Here is a 24,749-nt window from a genome sequence, read left to right on the forward strand (position 1 = left end):
TGAAAAGCGAGAAAAGACGCAATAAAGTTCTCTATGTGTTCAATGTTTGTTTTGATTAAAACATTATTAATTCGACTTCACACGCAAAAAAGGAAACGTCATAGTGATTCATACACCTATTCACTTTAAGTTTATGGCCCATGTGAATAAATAGTGAAATTCGGCTCCGATATCACTATTGTTACACAATGTGTATTTTCTATATTCTAGTGTTGTCCCGGCGTCCTGTTTCAATTGGTAGGTAATGTTTGGATGTTCTGAAGTTTAATAAAGTTGTCCAGGATTTTTGTGGTAGTAAAATAGAATATTTTTCCAAATTAAGAGTATCTTTAAATACAACGTATGTTTTATCTCTTAATGATGACACTATATCACTATCTCATTATTGTAAATACTGATTGTTTTGTCTTAAATTAACGCGGTTAAGAAGCTGACTTATTGAAGAGAAGCTCATTGACAGACATATATCAGTCATGCCTAGGTGATTGAATATATCTTCCACGTGTTTCATCCATTTATAGTTATATCCATTTACAATCTGATTAAAATTAGCTCTAATGAGTCTAGCCAGTAAATCTAACAGCATTGCGTAACTCCCATGTCCAGGTGACATTTCATCTATAAATAACAATTTAAATATCGACCAATTACACTTCGCCTTTTATAGCGTTATTCGGGAGTATACAAATTCTAAATATATCGGGCGAGACTATTTATGCAACAGGCGAACTTGTTGGTCTATTTCAACACTGAAAAAAACAGGGGGGAAAGTGCAGTAATAAACTTTGGATTGTATACTAGTATAAAGAGATTTTATGGCTATACCATCACGGGTTGTTTTTTCATCTTGAAACGAATTTTATATAAAATTTTATATTGCAATTAGTTTCCGGCATACTTCGTAATTCACTCGAATTATTTCGTATACGCTCGGCATTATCCCGAATGTTTTCAAATTCTTTTCAAATCACTGGCATGATTTTGCAAGTAAGGTTTTGATTGGTCGAATGAAAGGTCAACTGGACATGAGCTCCAACAGGCTGCTGTTAGATCCACATGTAATAGTGGAGCTAATTTTAATTAGATTGTATCCATTTAGAAAATGAGTCGAGTAGCATTAGTTGATATAATAAAAGCGAGGATTTAGTACGTTTGCCTAAAATAATTCGGGCCCCAAAACTTATAATTTTTTGTCGGATGATATATATATATTTTTTAATGGTTTTCATCCTAGTTATCAGTATAACATGAACAGTGGTGTTCCTTGTGTTCACGGGTGGTATAGATCTCAAGAATTTTATATGAATAGTTTCAATAATGTCAATATTTTTATAACCCTATATTTCACACCGTATAATAGAATCGGAAGTCAAATAGCTTCAGTTCACATTCCATTGAAAAGTTATTGACATTTGCTTATATCCGCTGACGGTGTTTCTGCCAAAAATTATTTTTTGGGTATGGCGCTATGGAATTGAATGCAACCACAGTCAAAAGTGGGTACGGAGGGCCTCCAACAGAAAGAAAATGGGTTACGTTTAAAGTTAGGGTTAAGAAAACCATACAGTAATGATAAGAGTAATTAATTTTGTCAGAACTTTAACTTAAAAGTGTAAAATTTGTAAAGGTATTTGGGTATGGCGCCATACCCTTTTTACCCTCTTGCAGAAACCCTAGTTGAAGGTTCGAGCACGTCTGTATTAGGCACACCCTCCCAGTTCCCCGACAGATATGTTCAAGACTGGTGTGTTTGATATGGAGTAATAACTATATGGAATCTACAATTATAATTAGGAGAATATATACAGAGAGAGAGAGAGAGAGAGAGAGAGAGAGAGAGAGAGAGAGAGAGAGAGAGAGAGAGAGAGAGAGAGAGAGAGAGAGAGAGAGAGAGAGAGAGAGAGAGAGACAGACAGAGCTAGTTATTGTTAGCCCCACACTCCAAGTCTCCCACGGTCGAATTTCGCAGAATAGTTATTAGTAAATAAAATTTTAAAAGACTATTATTAACTATTATTATTAAATAGATAGTGTATCGGTAGGCTAGAACAAAATGTACAAACTAATACAATATGTGTATATATCATATAACTTATATTACATATAAATTCAATATGTTTAATGTACGTTACCTATTTTCCGTGAAAACAAAATTCACCATCGCCTACCGCTAGCTACACCTGCACTAAAATAGGTCAAACGTGCTTATTCGGTTTCGTTTCATGAATCATGAAATACGCAGGGCCGTACCCTCGGGGGGGGGGGGGGGCAGGGGGAGCAGCTGCCCCCTGAGAATCTTGTCCTTTTTTTTTTTTTATATATCTCCAGTAATAGCATAGAAATGTTTAATCTTTATAGTATGTTAAAAATTATTTATAAAATTTAGTGCCCCCCCCATGGATTTTGGTCAGGGTACGGCCCTGAATACGCCACATTTATTGGCATCGTTAATTTTAAGTAACTGATCTTAAGTTTAAGTTACGAAATCTCTATCAAGTCGGACTAAACATAAAGTTATAAGAACAAGAGTGTAGGGCCGGCCTCCCCTCCCTCCCGACCCTCACCCAGTCACACCAATGTTTAAAATATGATTGGCAGCCCCTTTCCTCTTAACTTCCCATGGGCTTAATGAATATTGTTTAAGAATTATTATTAATTTTAGACCAGCCCATCTAAATTTGCGCCGAAATTATATTATATTAATAATTTATATAGGTTAGGAATGTTAATATTTTTCTTTAAGGGCGCAGCCAAAACTTATTAAAGGCATATTGTCACAGACCACTGACCTATTTAATGGTCTAACAAAGTATTACCTGAACAAAAATAATTCGATTTGTCCCTAAATGTACTTTATTCAACTATCTTCATAACCACCATACTCAATTTATTAATGACATTTTGTAAAAATAATTGAATTTTGGCAATGGTCCATAATTCAAAAGCTAAAATTGCCGAGAGGGATGACGTGGATTTTTATTTATTATTAATTTTTAGAGAAATAAGGTCCTTAAATCCGTGACAGTATGCCTTTAACCCCAATTTTCCCCTCTTTTTTTCTATACTTTTGGCGTTAATATTCAAAATTTCAAAATTGACCCTATTTGTTGGGTTATCCCTGTCCCGAATCAGACCCCCGATCCTATCGGAGGCCGGACTCGGGATAGGCGTGTTCGAAACTCTAGTGGTATATGGACACGTTAAACCAGTTACTAAGCTAAGCTAAGAACAAGAAACAAATATCCCCCCGCGTGTCAAGTGCGTATGCTGGAAATTATGCAGGGGTTGGGTAGGGGATCTGGACTTTGGATAGCGAAATTTTAGGTGGAGTTTTGGGTAATGCTCTGTCGGAAAATACATTTTAAAATGTAAATTTTAGCCCCCAATATCCCCCTCTGCACATGCGCCTGACTGTATATACAATGTTATATAAAGAATACTAAACGAGCTTGCCTGTCATACCAGTTTTATGAAATGAGTGAACTAGTTTGGCATCTGACGAGCTAAAGCTACTCGGGCTACCCGCTGTTTGCAATAAAAGAAAATAGTCTGTTTTGTTTATATATCAATGTGCTCCAGTGGTATCGTTAAACAAAACAAACTTTTTTTTATTGCAAATATGTATATTGGATGTCAAACATTTGGTCTTAGAGAGAAAACCAGCTACGTGTTTTCATTAGTAGCAAGGGATCTTTTATATGTACCATCCCACAGACAGGATAGCACATACCACGGCCTTTGATATACCAGTCGTGGTGTGTTTGCAATAGTTCAGTATACACTTTATGCGAAACCAAAACATTTACGTACCTCGGAAATTGGTATCAGCGCCTTTGAAAAAAAAACCCCACAAAAAAACAAACAGAATGAAGATATGACCTTGTATGTTGTAGAAATTGAACTTAATCCTTTTATAATTACGAAAACATCCAACCGATCAGTCGTACGTCTTAACGTGACCATCTGGCGAAAACATTGGAGTACCTTCCTCTTTCGTGCACTAATAAAATATTAAGAGTTATCCGTCACTATTGGAAACAAAAAGAAGTCAAATGACGTTTATTGTCAGCGACTCCATCCACTACACTGAACACTGGTAGGACACACGAATACTGTTTCAAAGAAATCATCGACTGTTAAAGTCTCAAAATGGCGTCTGTTACACCTGTGAATGGCGAGCCCATCTAGGCCACAGCAAATTAAAAAAAAAAGCCCAAGGAAACGAAACTAACGTTGGTAATGTTCGTGGACGCTTGTCACGTCTGTTCTTCATGCACTACAACAAAACAAAAAACAAAACAAACATGTAATCTTTAGCGACGCTTCCTTCTAACGGGGTGTGCGGCTGGCAATAGGTTTAAACTGCGCGTACGGGTATTCAGTGGTTTTGTGATAAGTGACTTGAACTCCGGGGTGTATAAATACAGAAAGGTGATTTCTTTTCTTTCTTTTTTACTTTATACGTACACATATACAGTAATCATAATCCACCATATAGTTATATATCCATCCCATAATAGTATATTGCAGTATTTTGTGTAGAGTGATACGTAGATCTATTATAAATATAAATTATCGTTTCTCTGAATTGTTGTTGCTAATAAATAGTTACACAATGTTGTTAACCGCTTTATGTTATTAATGGGCAGTAATTGTATTAGTTTAAATGAAGATGGTCGGGTATAATAATATGGTTTAATATATCTGCCTCTCAGAGTACTATAAAATTGACAAACTAATATGAAGAGGAACTCATCTTCAACTGCCTGCAAGTTGCACAAATTACAGAGTCTTTCTGATCTTTCAGTATTATTATATCTGCCCGTTTCTATAGCAAGGCTGTGTGCATAATTATAACATTACATTGTCAACAAATACCAGGCAAACGCAAGAACTAAAAGTATCTTACCATTTACCCCGCTGTGTACATCCATCCGTTCGAACACATGACACAAAGAAAAAATTATCCAACTCCAGAGGGGGATACCCCATCGAAATAACCTACATGCCTTTTGGGCACTTCAAAAATATCCTGATCTCCACAAAAACGAGAACGAGAACGAGAAAGAGATTTACGTGCACATTCAGAGCAAGCTGTTGTAGCACACGCTTATCCTGGCCACAGGGACCGGCCTTGGCCGGTTCCCTCTGTCCAGGACAGGAAAGAGTTGGGGGAGCGTTAGAGAAGGGACGCCTGCACTAACAAGTGCAAGGGAGCACCAGCAGTCCAATGTTGGTGACAGGCGGGGTGTAATTGGTGCTATGGAATTTTGAAAGTCCCGTAGGATTATGTCAAAGAGGAAGAGGTGCGCGTTTACATGAAGGAAATTTGGTGCAATTTTGATGGTCGTTCTAATTGAAATAGTGAGGAGAGCCAATAGGTTTTGCTTTTAGTATTCCGAAAGTGGCGCTTTATTATGACCGTCTTGGTGCTGTAGGGTGTCTCCCTAGGTTGCCCATAGGGCCCTTAAAAAGGGTCTGATCTCTTCTGATCGTCGCATGACAACCCAGGGGAGACTCGAGCAATTGTGTGGGTTGGACGAGGTAGAGGCGGTGATGGAGAGCTTGATGTTGGATGCTGTTGCCGTGGAGGTGGAGTAGGTTCGTCCGTTTTGCCCAAGGTCCTGCCAGCGCCAAGGAAAGTTTTATTTTGGGTTTGGGGGAAGGGGCTGGTATTCTTTTGTCCAGTCCCTTCTGGGTGCTGTGCAGTGGTGTACTCGGAGCCGGTTTCTTTTGTCCGACTCTAGTGGGTTCTATTCTGGTTAAGAGTTTTTAGAGACCCTAATTGGTCCTTTGGTTGACGACTTAGTATGGTATTTTTATTTATTAATTTACAGCATATACCTTTAATTAAATATAACACAACAATCTCCCATTGAAATGTGGGAGCTTATTTGAATATTATAGATTTAGTGCTATAACTGGTTAATCTGCCACTAGAGCCACCCTCCGATTTGAAGTGCTAATCAGGTCGAGTGCAAATCAATGTGCTCTAGTGGTGTCGTTAACCAAAACAAATTATTACATAATTACGTTTTGGAGAACTGTTTGGCCATAACATATTTTCTTGGGGGGGGGGGGGGGGTATTGTTGAATGTATGATATTTAGCATAAATAAGTGTTCATTCTGTCAAATTCAAATTCTAATATTATTTTTAGTGCGTCTGGTGTCAACTCTCCATCGCCAGATTTTGAGAGAACGCAACAAAACTTCAGATTTAACGCAAATAAAACGATTCTTAAGTTGACACACAAGTTCCCATAGCGTGAAATAGGTCAGGTATGTGTGTGTGTGTGTGTGTGTGTGTGTGTGTGTGTGTGTGCGTGTGTCGTGTGTGTGTGTGTGTGTGTGTGTGTGTGTGTGTGTGTGTGTGTGTGACTTTTAATCATGCTCATATACAAAGGTTTCGAGTATGTGTGTCCCGGGTTCCGCCTCAGGATAGCCAAAAACCCAAGGTCAGGTACATATTTTTCCACGCTCTGTCTGGTATGTTAAAACCCTTTCAGGTTGTGCAGTCATGTGTTCATTTGAGTATGGTGGTTTGGTCCTTGTCAATCCTTCTTGTCCCGGAATTGGCCACTCGCGATGTCGGAAAGAAAGAAAGAAAGAATTGTTTTATTTAACGACGCACTTAACACGAGCAAAAAACTCAATCAGCTGAATGGATCCACCGAGGTGATTCGATCCTACGAACTGTCTTCAGATATCGGCTTTATCCTGTGAAGGTTAAAAAAAAGAAAGAAAGAAAGAAATGTTTTTATTTAACGACGCACTCAACACATTTTATTTACGGTTATATGGCGTCAGACATATGGTTAAGGACCACACAGATTTTGAGAGGAAACCCGCTGTCGCCACTTCATGGGCTACTCTTTCCGATTAGCAGCAAGGGATATTTTATTTGCGCTTCCCACAGGCAGGATAGCACAAACCATGGCCTTTGTTGAACCAGTTATGGATCACTGGTCGGTGCAGGTGGTTTACACTTACGGAGCACTCGCTCAGGGTTTGGAGTCGGTATCTGTATTAAAAATCCCATGCCTCGACTTGGATCCGAACCGAGTACCTACCAGCCTGTTAACCGATGGACTAACCACGACGCCACCGAGGCCGGTCTGGCGGTGTCAGTGGTTAAGTCCGGGATGGGCGTGTTTGAACCTCTTTGTATATGGGCACGTAAAAATAGTTCCCATACCTATACCTTGTCAACATTCACTGATATAATGAATTTTTAATTTTTATTTTTGAATGAAAATTGATGCTTTAAAATGATACAGAAAGGGCGGAACCCACTGAAATTTATTTATTGAATATATGTCCTCTGGTCCCACCCCCTTGGACCCGCCTTTGTCAGCGCTAAATTTATTTTAATATTTGAGCGTAAGTGTTATTAGAAAAAGAAATACCTTTAAATTCTTGAACTCATAACCCCCCCCCCCCCCCCCCCCAACTTTTAAGCAAGTATAAAGAATTGAATTGTTTTGCAGACCCGTAGGAACACGGGGAACACAACACAATCTCTAGTGGGGCAAGGGCAGATCCAAGGGAGGGGACTAGGAGGACCTGTCCCTCCCCTTAAAACAAAGTGCCCCTATTTAAACAATTTATTTACGATTTTCACAAAAACGACCACGGCATTAAACACAGCACTATTTGCCGATGATTGCGCCATCTGGCGCACAGGCAACACAACCACTAATTTATTTCACCTAATGCAAGCTGATATGAATAGACTTAACAAATGGGCCCTAGACTGGGGCATTAAACTATCAGAAACTAAAACTGTCTATATGCTTTTTAATAAAGTCAATAAATCAGATAATCACCAACTTAAATCAGGTGATAAAATAATTCCAAGAGTCAAAAGATTTAAATTTCTAGATGTAACTTTTGACTCAAAACTAACCTTTAGTGACCATATCAATGACATAGTCAGGAACTCAAAAAATACTCGAAACTTGTTAAGAGCCATCCCAGGTACCAGTTGGGGAGCGCAAACAGAGGCAATGCTTATGGTTTACAAAGCATGCATACTCTCCAGAATCGATTATGGAGCCCAAGCCTACAGTTGCGCCGCCAAACTGTTACATAAATTAGATGTTATTCAAAACCAAGCTCTTAGAATCATAGCTAAAGTTCCATGAAATACCAGCGGACAGAGCTTAGAAGTTGAGTTTAACATTATGCCATTGAAATATCGTCGCAATCTTCAACATCTTAATTATCATCTAAAAATCCACTCTCTTAAACTAGATCACCGAGTTCAGGAACTCACTCCTATCATAGCTAAACCAGGACTAGTATTCAAAACCAATCAAAATATTAATGATTCTTTCGCCACTAAAGCTAGTAAAATAGAAATAGAAGTAGGTATAGATAACACGCCAGTGGCACTATACCATATCAATCAGCCAGTCGAGTGCCACACACCATATCTAATTAAACAAGCTACGGATTCAACTCCATTTCCACCATTTATTTTATTGTTATATTATTTAAAAATCCTGTTCGAAGCCGCAGCCAACGAAAATTACCCGAGCACATCCATATCTTCACGGATGGCTAAAAAAATCCAGATAACGGTAGGGTAGGCTTCGCAGTAGTTGAAGAAAAAATATCTAAACACTCTAAATTAGTTAAATACGCCAGGCTGTCAGATAACCTATCAGTCTATACAGCAGAACTGACAGCCATCTATGAAGCCCTAATCTGGATTAAAACTAAACAATACTCTAAAAGCGTTATTTTTTCAGATAGTCTTAGCTCTATCCAATCACTTCAAACTAATAAATCTACCAGGCCAGATATCCTCGCAGCCATCCACAATAAACTATACCAGCTTAATTTAATAGTAGTATTCGAATGGGTCCCAGCTCACATAGGTATAATTGGCAATGAAATAGCTGACTATGGAGCCAAAACTGCACTTTCAGTCACTAGCAAAATTACAGCACTAACTTTAGGAATATCAGAACTAATGTCAAAAGCAAGAAAACACTACATTAATCAATGGCAGGCCAACTGGGACCTAACAACCAATACATGGCACTATAACATCAAACCACTAGTCAACTCTATCCGACCTAAACACTTAAACACTTATGTGGATAAAATAATTACTAAATTGCGCATAGGTAAATCTTCGCAGCTCAACAGCTGCTCTTTCACCAATAAAAACCCTGACTGTGAGTGTGGCACCCGGGAAGACATGGCACACTATCTCCTGGATTGCACGCTACACAACAGCCAGAGAAAACTAATAACAGAATCAATAGCCGAAGCCAACCACAATAAACCAATTACACCTAACTTTTTACTTAACCCTGATAAATATCTAAAACATAAAGCCTTCAAAGCAGTATATCAATTCGTCCAGACCACCAAACCAAAACTATAAGTGCCACGTACTGCCCGCCTCGCCAGCGTTCGGTCGACGCGGACAACCAACCCGACTGATCGCAGGCAGGATGGGAAACCGTAGCACACCCATCGGGCTCCTGACAGTCATAAAGTTAAAAACTAAATTTAGAAAATGATCGCAACCACCCGCCTGTACGTCTCCCGGAGGGAAGAGCGACCTTCTGCACTCGACCGACATGCACTCCAATCCGGGGGACCAACGATTTATAATTAAGATAAGTAATTAATACGCTGCTTAACTCGTGACACCCGTGACTCCCTGGATGGAACATCCACCCTACGCACTCGAACAGACCACGTATTCCAACCCGGGGAGAGAACGGTGAAACGACAAAAGTAAAAGCATATACCTAGCCAAATTAGCTGGCACAAATTCAGCAATAAATTAACAATTACTCAAAACCACCCGCCTGTACATCTCTCGGACGGAAGAGCGACCTTAAGCACTCGACCAAACAAGCACTCCAACCCGGGGATCAACGGCGGGATGGTAGCGAATGATTTAATAACCGCTAGATATGACAATGCTTGAATCGTGACATCTGTGACCCCCTTGGTGGAACATCCACCCTACGCACTCGAACAGACCACGTATTCCAACCCGGGGGGAGAACGGTAAAACGACAAAAGTAAAAGCATATACTCAACCAAATTAATTGGCATAAATTTAGCAATATAAATTAACAATTACTCAAAACTACCCGCCTGTACATCCCTTGGATGGAAGAGCGACCTTAAGCACTCGACCAGGCACTCCAACCTGGGGATTAACGGCGGGACGGTAGCGAGTGATTAATAACCACTAGATATGCCAATGCCATCCAGACCTAACCACGATAACCATATTATTCTACTGTAAATATGTTCATGTTCTGAAGCTCGTGATTGACAACTGGCATACACCACCCGCTAACGCCACATTATTATCTTTTTTTTTTTTCTTTCTTTCTTTCTCACTAAGACAGGATCGAAGTCGCAGTAACCCAATTGGCTAATTAACCAGCCAATCAATATCGTTAGATAATCAACCAAGATAGGACACCACTAATTATCGCCTATTTTTTGCAGCACTCTCATTGGTCCAATCCAGCCAATCACGGATCAAGAACCCCACTACACCTAACTGTAAATAAACTGCACGAATTTGTCTTTGCACCCGCATCATGTTTTTATTTTATTTTATTACTGATGTATTCCATCCTAGCTAACTAAGGTAAGTCAACTAGAGTTCCAGAAGCAAAGACATGCAGGAACACCGATACCCAACTATCCAGATAGCCTGAAGACAAACCAAGTAAGCCTACTAAAATCCTATATGTAGGGGGCGGGAATAAAATTCTTCAAACTAAGTACCTAGATCGGTGCATATATGTATACAATTGCTACTTGCCACCGTTAGTTTCGTTTTATTGTATTGGTAATAAAGTTAAGTATGCCAAGCACTAGGCTTTTAAACCAATACCTACACTATAAGGGTTTAACCCTTCAAATTAGATAGCTAGGCTAGTTTACCCCCCCCCCCCTCCGTCATTGTATTCAATGCTATACAAGGACGGAGGGGGATGGGTGGTCATGAATGACCGTTGAACTCACTAGAATAGGGACTTAAGACAATAGGTACAACCGTAACACAAAACTAGGATTTACACAGACTACACGCTCACTGCATCAGTACACAGGGTGCATTGACTAATGATAACAATGCACCCGCCCCCATTTAATGGCCCAGCACGTACTCTAATAAGGAACCGGACAATAGAATACCGTTCCGAGTACACAATTGCAATGCACCCGGGGGAAGCAGCTGAACTAAATAATATCGGCCTCCCCCACCCAAACCCCCAATACTTGCTGCTGGTAATAACTTGGTACTTGGTGATGCCTCGACCAGAAGCGGTCAGGCCCTTATAAGGGCCCTATGGGCAACCTAGGGAGACACCACAGCATCGTAAAGGTCTAAAATTAACGAGCTACTCTCGATTCACTAATATCAAAACCTATATTAGCTCGACCATTTACCTTTCGAGCGACCGTTCGAAATTGCGCCAAATTCCCTCAATCAAAATTGCGCACCCTTTTCTCTTTGGCATTTAACTGCTCCATTCAAATTCCATAGCACCACCACCACCACCACCCGCCTGCTACCGATTTGATCGGGCTGCTGGTGCTCCCTTGCACCTGCCAGTGCAGGCGGTCCCTCCTCTCCCCCCCCCCCCACCTTTCCTGTCATGGACGGAGGAGCCGGAGCTCTTGGCCAAGGCGTGCGCTTTGCTCTGTCCCCTCCCATTAAATGTTTCCTGAAGTGCCCTTTTCAGGAACTTGCTCCCTTTGTCCCCCCTCCCTAAATGTTTTCCTGGGTCCGCCCTTTGTCCCCTCCCTAAAATCTTTCCTGGGTCCGACGTCATATAACTGTAGTTAAAATGCATTGTCAAATAAAAAAATTCTTTACGTCTTTCACTATCGGCCTCAGTGGTGTCGTTTGTTCAGCAGACTGGTAGGTACTGGGTTCGGAGCCCAGTACCGGCTCCCACCTAGAGCGAGTTTTAACGATTCAACGGATAGGTGTAAGGCCACTACACCGACTCCTCTCTCACTAACCACTGACAATTAACCATTAGTCACTGTGCAATTTCCCGCGTATAATTTCTTATTCTTTGATATTTCTAGCAGTTGACGTTAATCCTGTATAAAAAAGATATATGCAATCTACACAATTTGACGGCAATTTGTACAGAAACTTATTTCATTTACATAGAGAATTTTTTGGTGAAACAATTCCCCCAAAACAAAACACATGAGTTGTTATTGTGTTAAAAAAACTTAATATGTTTTTATACAAACTTTAGCATAATCCATATGGCAATTCATTGATTCCCGTCTAACGCAAACGGACTATAGTATCCAGGGCCCGGTAACATAAAGCACTCGTAACACTTACGTCAGACGTACACCATACAAAATGTGTGGCGTACGTCTGTCGTAAGTGTTACGAGTGCTTTGTGTTACCGGGCCCTGGTCCCCTGCGCGTGCTGTAACCTCACCGTGGTGCAGGGGTGTAGCATTCTCTTTGAGATTGGCCAATACAGCACAAAATTGAAGTTATGAGCAAAAGTCAAGTATCTATCTGTGATACATGTGTTTTTGCACAGTTTTTTGCACTGTGTTTTTGTTTAAATCTTGAATTTTTGTATTGATGTTGATCATCACTTTGTTTGCATTACCATGGTTTGACACCCAATAGCCGATGTATTTTTCGTGCTGGGGTGTCGTTAAACATTCATTCATTCATTTAGTATCCTGGTACAACTTTTAAGACAAATTAAAACACTGACTTACAAGTATAAAATCGTTTATTACTTTAGCACATATATATTTGAAATGAATATAAATGTCAATGTTTATGCTTTTAATGGTATTAAATATGATATGTCCAGACATAATGACAATATTGGTATAATATTAACATGTACATGATATACATATACATATATAATATATATATATATATATATATATAGTTGAATCGTGTTAGCTCGAACCCCGTCGCTGCTCGAAAAAGTGTTCCGACTCATCGGGTCGTTCGACCTAACCATTCGGTCAACAACGTCCAAGTGTAACTCGGGACTTCGTTTTTGATTAAATGCTGTGGTGTATTTGATGCTTCCAAGTTCGACACAACGAATATATATATACACTTTTAATCATGTGATTACATTTAATAAATGTATGCAAATTCATCATACACATAAAATCATAAATGTGACCAATCGCCTATGTTAAAAAGACACAGATGAGGGAGCTCAAGCAACATCAGTCCTACTCCTAACCCCTCCCCCCCCCCCCATATGTTTTTACAATGAAAATCAATAAAAACTGGGTACTGAAGCTTTATTAAAACATTTTGAAAATCCATTGTTAAAATAACCTTTGTATCCCATGAAGAGAGATGACTGGATCAACACTTTTTTGTTTAATAGTATAATGTATTTAATAAATAAATAAATACACTGATTATATAAAATATTTACTGGGTTATCCAGTATACTAGTGTTCTAGCTAGCAACAAATAGAGGGGCACTGCGCCCTTCCCCGTTTTGTGCCGCCCTGCCCTAATTCATTGTTAAATAAAAATACAAAATCTTGTTTTCCTCTCAAAGCGTGTAGTGTTGTTACGAGTCTGAATTCCCAACTAAAAAACGTTTGACAATACATTGTTTGGCCACAGTTGTGAAAGCCGATAGCAGTAACGTGGCATGTTTTTCTTTTCTTTTCTATTGTTAGTCGATATGACTGCAGACGAGCGGACAGGCAGTCTTACAAAGCTTGAATGCGAAGTAATTCTCACTCCGTCACGCACATAACCACACACCACCTAGCAAACACCTAGTTGAAAGTAGACCATCATGATAAACTTCGACAGAACGTAAATTTTTTAAAGTAATTTTTGCCTTTGCAAATACCCAGACCAAGATACCAGGGCCGTACCCTCCGGGGGGGGGGGGGGGGGGGCAGCTGCCCCCCTGAGAATCTTGTCCTTTTTTCTTTTTTTTTATATATATATCTCCAGTAATAGCATAGAAATGTTTAATCTTTATAGTATGTTAAAAATTATTTATAAAATTTAGTGCCCCCCCATGGATTTTGGTCAGGGTACGGCCCTGGATACATATAGTTTTAACGGATATCAGTAGGCCTAGTCCTTATCAATGACACATTGATTGCATCTTTATAATATGGCACAGAGTAAACTAGCAACACTGGTTATTTGGTCTATGTAGGCATAACTGTGTTTTGTTAAAAGCATGTCTGCAAAAGCTACTTAATGAAATCTATTTAGACCGTGACATGCAATAATAGCCATTTTTAAATGCATTGAGCAACTTGTTACAAATATATCCTTATATCAATTTTTTAATTTGTTCTTTTATTATTTTTATTTTTTTATTTCTTTCTAATCGTTCTCTTTTTTTCAATTCTTGATTTCTTTTAATTATTTCATTTATTTATTTTAAATTACATTTGGGCATTATATTAAATGGTATAAATACTATATATAATAGAAAAAAGAATAGGATTTTTTAGTTGATCCAACCTTTTGTAAAACATTTTAATAGTTAAAGTTTGATTTTTTTTAACGACACCACTAGAGCATATTGATTTATTAATAATCGGCTATTGGATGTCAAACATTTGGTAATTTTGAAATATAGTCTTAGAGAAAAACCCGCTACTTTTTTCCTTTAGTAGCAAAGGATCATTTATATACACCATCCCACAGACAGGATAGCACATACCACGACACATACCAGTCGTGTTGCACTGGCTGGAACGAGATTTTTTTTAATAGCGTCTATATTTAGTGCATTAGTACAATAATACTGCATACGGCGATGAATGTACTGTTTATCAAGCATCCAAATTTAAGAATAATATATTTGGGTTTAGAAATCAATTGTTCCCCTCCCTCCAAAAACGTTTTGTAAATTAAAACCAGCATAGATATTTCTACATATATGATATTTATGAATGTAAAAAATTCGATCATATCCAGTACTTGCATCAAAAATAAGATTTTTGCGTTAAAAAATGCCCTACAATTATATTAGCGCCCTGTCCCATCAAAATCCTAGCTAGAACACTGTACTAAAATGGACGGAAACAACTAATCATGTCAAAATTCCATTCTAAAGTACTACGCTTATAGTCCTTTCCATCAGAGAACGTTTTCTTACTGTGGTATGCACCACAACTTTATTTCTAAGTCGATTGCTTTTTAAATTGCACACAAAAATAGTGGTGAGGTTGTTGGTTTTTTTGTTTTTTTCAAAACCACTTTTCTTCTTATGGCAAATTAAAATGAAATTATTTATAAAAAACAATGTTCATGGAGGATTGGAAGGACTATAGATCATAAGATGGGGAATGAAAAACAACACCACTTTAGGCTGCAGCACTCTTTCTCTTAGTCAGTGTGAATGTAAATTAACAGCACCACTTTAGGCTGCAGCACTCTTTCTCTTAGTCGGTGTGCATGTAAATTAACAGCACCACTTTAGGCTGCAGCACTCTTTCTCTTAGTCGGTGTGAATGTAAATTAACAGTTTGTATTGATAGTCCATGTTCCATTCTACTGAGCAGATGTGAATGCAAAGTAGCACGTGTGTGTGTCTGTGTTTATGTCCGAGTGTGTGTGTGTGTGTGTCTGTGTTTATGTCCGAGTGTGTGTGTGTGTGTGACTGTGTGTGTGTCTCTCTCGTGTGTATTTATGTTCATTTGTATTCATCTTTATTTGAACATACCACATCAATAAATATTTATTCTGTAAATATGCAAATTTGCTGTTTTTAAAATGTTGTTTGTTCATATTAAAATTTTATATTTTCTCAGTGAAAAAGCATAAAGAATATTAATGCACATTTCTCGATAATGTTCCATAAAGGGCAATTATAACAGCAATTTAATTAACTGCAAAATACTTACACATTAAATACAACAGCAATTGTGTCTGCTACTGCAATCATTGAATTTTGTCTGACTTACAACCTGTTTCACACTTCAGCTTTGATTAACCATAGGTCTGAAGCAACCGACAGTCACAAACATGTATAAATATTTTTAAAAACCTATAAAGTAATTTGATAAAGTTTAGATTTTATAAACAAAACTAGTATATGAAAATCGCTGTATGTGCTGTCCTGTCTGTGGGAAAGTGCATATAAAAGGTCCATTGCTGCTAATGTGAAAATGTAACGGTTTTCCTCTAACAGTGTCAGAATTATCATATATTTGACATCCAGTAACCAATGATGAATAAATCAATGTGATCTAGTGATGCTGCTAAACAAAGCAAACTGTAACTTTCATTTTCAAATGCAGTATGCTTAAATGAAGACTGTCTTTCATAAAAATAAAAATAAATGTGATCAAAGAAGTTCTAAAATCTTTAATATGTGTATCAGGTAATATTATACATTTTAACACATAATAGTGTAACTGATAGAAAATGATTTTTATTGTACAACAGTAACATAAAACAGTTGTAGATCTTGAACTGTACGGTCAACTATAACCAATACAATCAATTGTTAAAGTTTGTTTTGTTTAACTACACCACTAGAGTATACTGATCTTTTAATCATCGGCTATTGGATGTCAACCATTTTGTGATTTTGACATATAGTCTTTAAGAGGAAGCACGCTACATTTTGTTATTAGTATCTAAGGATCTTTTATATGCACCATCCCACAGATAGGATAGCACATACCATGACCTTTGATATACCAGTTGTGGTGCACTGGCTATAACAAGAAATAGACCAATGGGTTCACCAACAGGGATCGATCCTAGACCAACCACACACCAAGCGAGCACTTTACCACTAGGTTACGACCTGCCCGTACAATCAATTGTATACCAACACAAAAATGTTTAGCAATTTGGTACTGCTGTTTTGTACTTTAAAAAAAGGTCTTGCTCTAGCCGGTGCACCAAGACTGGTAATTCAAAGGCTGTGGTATGTGCTATCCTGTTTGTGGGATGGTGCATATAAAAGATCCCTTGCCACTAATAGAAAAATGTAGTGGGTTTCCTCTTTAAGACTATATGTTAAAATTACCAAATGTTTAACAATCCAGTAGCCAATGATTAATAAATCAATGTGCTTTAGTGGTGTCGTTAAACAAAACAAACTTTTTGTACTTTAAAAGTAAGCTACATTCAGTGATATCTCAAGTCACATATTTCATTTTGTACTGAAAATCTCTAGTTACATATACTGACAAATGATGTATCAATTAAATCCAGTGTCTGATTTCACTTTAAAGTCAGACATTTTCTTTCATTTAAGCAAATTTAGCAAATTGCTCAACGTTTTTTGTCTTAGTATAGTTACAATGATTTCATGAACAGGATGCAGACCCGTAGAAACCGATGGGGGCAGGGGACACAGCCCCCCCCCCCCCCCCTCCCCAAGACAAAAATGTATATTTTTTGTCCTACGCTATATAAATAAAGATAAAAATATGGCTTGTGCTCCCCCACTAAGAGGCTGTGACACACTCACTAGAGATTGTGCACCCTCACTCCAGATATGGTTCATAAGGGCCTAGAATCTTCACCATTGAAAGTAGAATGTTGTTTGAGAAAAATAAGCAGTTATATTGGTTGAGTGCCGCAGTCAAGTGTATAGTGTTATGCATGGAAAGTATGCAGTAGTTAGGCTACACCCATCAGCCTACTAATAAACACTGTACATGAAACGAAACCCCCATCAGAAAATCTGTAACAGCATCACCTGTATAATTCAATGGACGGATGTCATGGTACATTTAACCTGAGTGTGGTAGTAGATCAGGCCCTGTGTTACAAAACTTTTGGAGTCTAAGACTCGAGTCTATGATAACATCTTGAGACTTTAACATCATGACGATGCATAAAAAGTGCATGTGTGTGACATTATTAAAGATGTAAGACTGCTCTAAAGTTGTAGAAGCACAGCCCCAGGGAAGAGGATGCAGGAGAGGTATGCAACAGCCAGATTAGACATGAAAAATTGCCCTTGTAGTTTAGAAGGAACTTTTTTTTATGATATCTAGCTGGAGAACCCACTTTATTACCCATATGGTTAAAAATATCTTGGTACATATCAAAGTGTTACGTCCCACTAGAACACCAAGTGGGACATACATGTAACACTTTGACGTCACACAGTTACATCATCGATTGGCACACAACAACCTTACAGGAACGTCAACCAAACGAGTTGAGTGATACAAATTAAGATCATTTATGGTTAATAAATAGGATATTAAACTCCCTACCATTTCATATCATGTTTATGTCCCTCATGAAATAATTTTCATTGTCACTCCCTAAAGCTTGTGACAATTGAAAATTATTTCACTCGGGACATAAAATGGAAGCTTCTTTAATAGCCTATAAATATGACTGTGCCCCAATTCCCCCCACCCCCTTCAAATTATGCTCAACACAGCCCCATAGAGATGTACTGTACTTGTTAATAGATGTCAGTACACATTCATGATTAGACTCATTAAATATCATCTTTCAGACTGTAAGTCATCAACTTCAAGGCCTCCAGGAAAACTGGTAGTGTGACCATTGGTCAGTTCGGTCACTCTCTGGCTGTCCCTCAACTGTCCGGCAGTAGCTTGATGTCCAGAGGTGCGTAGAATTCTAATGTTGAAATAAAAATAGTTTCACTGAATAATAAAAATACATATATTCCTCAATAGGTCAAATAATAGAATTCATTCATAACAATATATATATTTAGGCCTGATTTCTTGTTAATGGTTCAACCACAAAATGTGCCTCAAATCTGATTTTAGAGATATTTAAATGAATAAACAGATAGTGAGATTATCACATATCTGTCAGCATCAGCGTGACACTTAAAATTCCAAATTCATATTCAGTAGATTAGGAGTCATAATTCAATGAGAATTGGGTGTCCAATATGTTCAGGTTTGTCAGATGTATTTTGGTTGGTGTCATTCCAAATCTAGATTCTTCTCAACTGGTCAAAATTCAATGAGAATTGGGTGTCCAATATGTTCAGGTTTGTCAGATGTATTTTGGTTGGTGTCATTCCAAATCTAGATTCTTCTCAACTGGTCAAAATTCAATGAGAATTGGGTGTCCAATATGTTCAGGTTTGCCAGATGTATTTTGGTTGGTGTCATTCCAAATCTAGATTCTTCTCAACTGGTCAAAATTCAATGAGAATTGGGTGTCCAATATGTTCAGGTTTGCCAGATGTATTTTGGTTGGTGTCATTCCAAATCTAGATTCTTCTCAACTGGTCAAAATTCAATGAGAATTGGGTGTCCAATATGTTCAGGTTTGCCAGATGTATTTTGGTTGGTGTCATTCCAAATCTAGATTCTTCTCAACTGGTCAAAATTCAATGAGAATTGGGTGTCCAATATGTTCAGGTTTGCCAGATGTATTTTGGTTGGTGTCATTCCAAATCTAGATTCTTCTCAACTGGTCAAAATTCAATGAGAATTGGGTGTCCAATATGTTCAGGTTTGCCAGATGTATTTTGGTTGGTGTCATTCCAAATCTAGATTCTTCTCAACTGGTCAAAATTCAATGAGAATTGGGTGTCCAATATGTTCAGGTTTGCCAGATGTATTTTGGTTGGTGTCATTCCAAATCTAGATTCTTCTCAACTGGTCAAAATTCAATGAGAATTGGGTGTCCAATATGTTCAGGTTTGCCAGATGTATTTTGGTTGGTGTCATTCCAAATCTAGATTCTTCTCAACTGGTCAAAATTCAATGAGAATTGGGTGTCCAATATGTTCAGGTTTGCCAGATGTATTTTGGTTGGTGTCATTCCAAATCTAGATTCTTCTCAACTGGTCAAAATTCAATGAGAATTGGGTGTCCAATATGTTCAGGTTTGCCAGATGTATTTTGGTTGGTGTCATTCCAAATCTAGATTCTTCTCAACTGGTCAAAATTCAATGAGAATTGGGTGTCCAATATGTTCAGGTTTGCCAGATGTATTTTGGTTGGTGTCATTCCAAATCTAGATTCTTCTCAACTGGTCAAAATTCAATGAGATTGGGTGTCCAATATGTTCAGGTTTGCCAGATGTATTTTGGTTGGTGTCATTCCAAATCTAGATTCTTCTCAACTGGTCAAAATTCAATGAGAATTGGGTGTCCAATATGTTCAGGTTTGCCAGATGTATTTTGGTTGGTATCATTCCAAATCTAGATTCTTCTCAACTGGTCAAAATTCAATGAGAATTGGGTGTCCAATATGTTCAGGTTTGCCAGATGTATTTTGGTTGGTGTCATTCCAAATCTAGATTCTTCTCAACTGGTCAAAATTCAATGAGAATTGGGTGTCCAATATGTTCAGGTTTGCCAGATGTATTTTGGTTGGTGTCATTCCAAATCTAGATTCTTCTCAACTGGTCAAAATTCAATGAGAATTGGGTGTCCAATATGTTCAGGTTTGCCAGATGTATTTTGGTTGGTGTCATTCCAAATCTAGATTCTTCTCAACTGGTCAAAATTCAATGAGAATTGGGTGTCCAATATGTTCAGGTTTGCCAGATGTATTTTGGTTGGTGTCATTCCAAATCTAGATTCTTCTCAACTGGTCAATCCATATTCTATTTTTTTCAAAACATGGGTTAGACCTGCTTTCCATTAACACCATTTACTGTGTGCAGAAATCTGCATTTCTATATCTGCGCTTTCGCAAGTGAATTACAATACAAAATTTGACATCATCTAAATAAAGTGTATCTTTAAGCTGCTAGTAAATACTTCACATTATGATAACAGTGCATGAAAAACATTTTTCCCCAGCATGCTAAATGCCAGCACACAGAAATGCGTATATAGAAAAGGTATTGTGTGCATATGTATTAGATCGAAAAACTAGCAGGCAAAATTACAATAATGGAAATTGAGCATGAAGAAACATGTCATTTATACATGAAGGCAAACCCCAAGCCTACCTGCTGCTTTGAAAGTCCCGGCGACTCTGACCTAGTTCCTGTAACAGACTCTCCTTCTCACAGGACATCAGTCTTTCTCTTTCTAGATGGCGGGCAAGCTGAAATTATTATTAAATATTCAGACCTTACTGTCACAATGCAGGGGAGTAATTACATAACAGGGCTAGCTCTGAATCGGCCAAACATGTTTGCAATTGATCTTTTAAAAATGGCAAAAATTCAGTTATTTTCAATAAAATATCAATTATTATAATAAAATTCGCCAACTGATTTTAAAATTTGCAACTGACGAATGCCAGAGTTAGCCCTAGATTAGTTTCTGCCCTGACTTAGATTATGTGGGGCTATTTTAGATATTAGCACATTGATGTCATAAAAATTCACATGTTAAGGGGAGCTAAAAGTTACTCTTCTTGAACTAGTCTTAACCAACAAGCTTTATGCACAGCATTTCTTGAAATCTCAACCAACAAGCTTTACACACAGCATTTTTCAAAATCACAACCAACAAGCTTTAGGCACAGCATTTCTTGAAATCTCAACCAACAAGCTTTACACACAGCGTTTCTTGAAATCACAACCAACAAGCTTTACGCACAGCATTTCTCAAAATCACCACCACCAAGCTTTACGCACAGCATTTCTCAAAATCTCGACCACCAAGCTTTATGCACAGCATTTCTCGAAATCTCAACCAACAAGCTTTACACACAGCGTTTCTTGAAATCACAACCAACAAGCTTTACGCACAGCATTTCTCAAAATCTCGACCAACAAGCTTTACGCACAGCATTTCTCAAAATCTCGACCACCAAGCTTTATGCACAGCATTTCTCGAAATCTCGACCACCAAGCTTTACGCACAGCATTTCTCGAAATCTCAACCACCAAGCTTTACGCACAGCATTTCTCGAAATCTCGACAATCAAGCTTTACGCACTGATTTCTCGAAATCTCGACCACCAAGCTTTACGCACAGCATTTCTCGAAATCTCGAAATCTTGACCAACAAGCTTTACGCACAGCATTTCTCGAAAATCTCGACCAATCGATAAAATGTAATCCAGAAACAAAATGGAAGCTATAATTATATTCCTTATGAATAAATGTAACAAATATTGGGCCTAAAGTCTGAACCACATTGTTAACAACTACGGTAAATTACACTGCTACCTTTAAAGGGGCAGACACTAGTTTTCAAACACTAAGGCATATTTTTCACCTAGATCCTAGTTTTAACCCATAAAAATGGACACTAAGTTTGGTTAGTTTACAAACCTGTAACAAATTTGGATACAACAGAGTGAAACACGAGTCTGTGACATTGAAATGCCCTTAAAAAATAGACTAACATGCGACTACATAACCGTTACTTCTCAGATACACGTGCGTTTTTAAAAATATGAAAAATGCAGACCAGAAACACTTCGGTTATACGGAAATGGATAATCTAAGCAATACAATATAAGTAATGTTTGATATCATTGATCATAAACAGCTCTAACAGTAATTTACACACAACATTTCGCAGATAAAATTGTACCTATCAACAATTTACACACAATATTTGCCACATAAAACTTGTACCTTTCGACACACAAGTCATTCATCAACAATTTACAAAAAATATTTGACAGATAAAACTTGTACCTTTCGACGTGAGTCATTCATCAACAATTTACACACAACATTTGACAGATAAAACTTGTACCTTTCGACGCAAGTCATTCATCAACAATTTACACACAACATTTGTGAGATAAAACTTGTACCTTTCCCCGCGAGTCATTCATCAACAACTTACACAAAACATTTGTCAGATAAAACTTGTACCTTTCGACGCAAGTCATTCATCAACAACTTACACAAAACATTTGTCAGATACAACTTGTACCTTTCGACGTGAGTCATTCATCAACAATTTACACACAACATTTGTCAGATAAAACTTGTACCTTTCGACGCAAGTCATTCATCAACAACTTACACAAAACATTTGTCAGATAAAACTAGTACCTTTCGACGTGAGTCATGGGCATGCTGCTGTGATTCCAATACTCTGCTCTCCATTCTACGAATATTGCTAGCATATTCGGACATTAGTCGTTCAGCCTACAAAAACCCATTGTTTTTTCATATGAAAATATATGTGAATTTTTTTATCATCAATCCTTAGAAGAAAAAAAAAAATTGACAAAATAAAAATATTTATCACAAAGTTAAAAAGGACAGATGTGGGGGATTTTCATGGGTTTTTTCAAAGGCATGAAAAAAAATGTAGGAAGGAAGGAAATGGTTTATTTAATGACGCACTCAACATATTTTATTTACGGTTATATGGCCACACAGATATTGAGGGAGGAAACCAGCTGTTGCCACTTCATGGGCTACTCTTTTCAATTAGCAGCAAGGGATCTTTTATATGCACCATCCCATAGCACAGGATAGCACGTGCCACGGCTTTTGATGTACCAGTCGTGGTGCACTGACTGGAGCAAAAAATAGCCCAATGGTAAAATGTGGGCTTTTGTTGTCGTTTTTGATCAATTAAATATCTTTCATATCAAAAGATGAAATACTGAAATGGTTCCATAAATACAAGTATTTTATAAACATTGTCACAGACTCCACGTGGAGATAATAAATTAAACATTTACAAAATGTTATGGCACTGTCTGAGACTGGCAAAGTTAGTTCTCATGTTACTTCTATCTAAAAACTAAAGCATGCCCTTTATAACCTCTTAAACATGCATACACACAATGTCATGTTGTACTCCAGCAAGACAAATGCAAACGAATACAATCACTTTATCCATTGAAAACAGGGCTTGGAAACACACTATTATGTTTATTTTATGGTACCAACTGTATTTTGAAACACACCTGTGCATATTATATTTATTTTATGGTAGCAATTGATCGCATGCAGAAGTTAATTATAATTTCTTTTCCTAACTTTCAAAAAAGGATCGTCTGGGAAAATTGTTCATACATATCTGTTTTGACATGTCCAACCATGAATATTCTATGGTCCATTTTTTTTCCAATTAAATTTTGTAGCAAACATATATTTTATTTATTTCTCAAAACACTTACTTCAGCAGTTTTTTCCCGACTTTCTTTGAGAAGAGCATATAATTCACCATTTCTCTTTTTCAGCTGACTGACCTCTGACCTCAGGTCATTAACCGTGACCTCAAACTTCAGTGTAATAGAGTGGCACTCTTCTTTCCACCTACAAACAGCATATGAGGGATTTATTTTAAATCAGTGAAAATCATACATGTTTTCATTATATCTGTGAAGCTAGTAATTTTTATACAGCATAGTCAAAGCTGTTTTAAACAGCCACCAAAGGAAGAAAAACATTTCAGTTTAATATAAGCCAGGTGGTTGCTTAATACAGCTGTGTTTATAGCCTACTAAATTAGATGATCTGGGATATTAAATAGGTGGCCTTTTAAGACAATTGGCTGCTAAACAGAAGTAGATGTAGACAAGACAGCCAATACCATGGCTTTTGATACACCAAATTTGGGGCACTGGTTCAGATAAGACTATAAGACTCCATCATATTTGGTCATGTGGGATAGAAAAAGTACACCCGAGGTGGTGAAAATTTCGACCCGGGACGAGGCTTGCCCCAACAAAGATTCCTCTTTATATATTAGCAGCAAGAATTTTTTAATACTACTTTTCCATTATAATTTTTCACATTTCTAAAGCATTAAATACTAGTTACTACTTAATTTTTAACTGATCACCAACTGTCATTAATCACAATTTTAGAAATAAAATGTTCTCTGTAATTAAAGAAAGTAAT

General features: G+C 37.7%; 2 protein-coding genes and 1 long non-coding RNA gene across 6 annotated transcripts in view; 1 reads left to right on the top strand and 2 right to left on the bottom strand.

The window, feature by feature from the left end:
- LOC121374125 (carbohydrate sulfotransferase 11-like) overlaps window positions 1-5,168 on the bottom strand; it is a 28,020-nt gene extending 22,852 nt beyond the window's left edge. Inside the window, exon 1 of one of the 4 annotated variants that reach the window (XM_041501069.1) lies at window positions 4,917-5,168. The gene's annotated coding sequence lies outside the window, so the exon portion shown is untranslated. Of the gene's footprint in view, window positions 1-2,132; window positions 2,188-3,810; window positions 4,183-4,909 lie in introns of those variants that run through there. The other 3 variants (XM_041501065.1, XM_041501067.1, XM_041501066.1) reach the window with 3 other exon arrangements.
- A 12,667-nt stretch (window positions 5,169-17,835) lies between these two features.
- LOC121374126 lies at window positions 17,836-24,738 on the top strand. The gene is made up of 3 exons (XR_005958189.1): window positions 17,836-17,943; window positions 18,493-18,605; window positions 24,086-24,738. It is a non-coding gene; the product is annotated as an uncharacterized LOC121374126 (long non-coding RNA).
- The window catches only part of LOC121374124 (sodium channel and clathrin linker 1-like), a 28,247-nt gene continuing 21,354 nt past the window's right edge, over window positions 17,857-24,749 (bottom strand). The window contains exons 19-22 of the mRNA XM_041501064.1: window positions 24,023-24,161; window positions 22,941-23,036; window positions 20,925-21,022; window positions 17,857-18,617 (exon numbers count right to left, since the gene is read on the bottom strand). Coding sequence (XP_041356998.1) covers window positions 18,482-18,617; window positions 20,925-21,022; window positions 22,941-23,036; window positions 24,023-24,161 — 469 coding nt within the window. The 3' untranslated portion in view covers window positions 17,857-18,481. The remainder of the gene's footprint in view (window positions 18,618-20,924; window positions 21,023-22,940; window positions 23,037-24,022; window positions 24,162-24,749) is intronic.

This window comes from Gigantopelta aegis, chromosome 6, assembly GCF_016097555.1.
Source record: "Gigantopelta aegis isolate Gae_Host chromosome 6, Gae_host_genome, whole genome shotgun sequence".
NCBI lineage: Eukaryota > Metazoa > Mollusca > Gastropoda > Neomphalida > Peltospiridae > Gigantopelta > Gigantopelta aegis.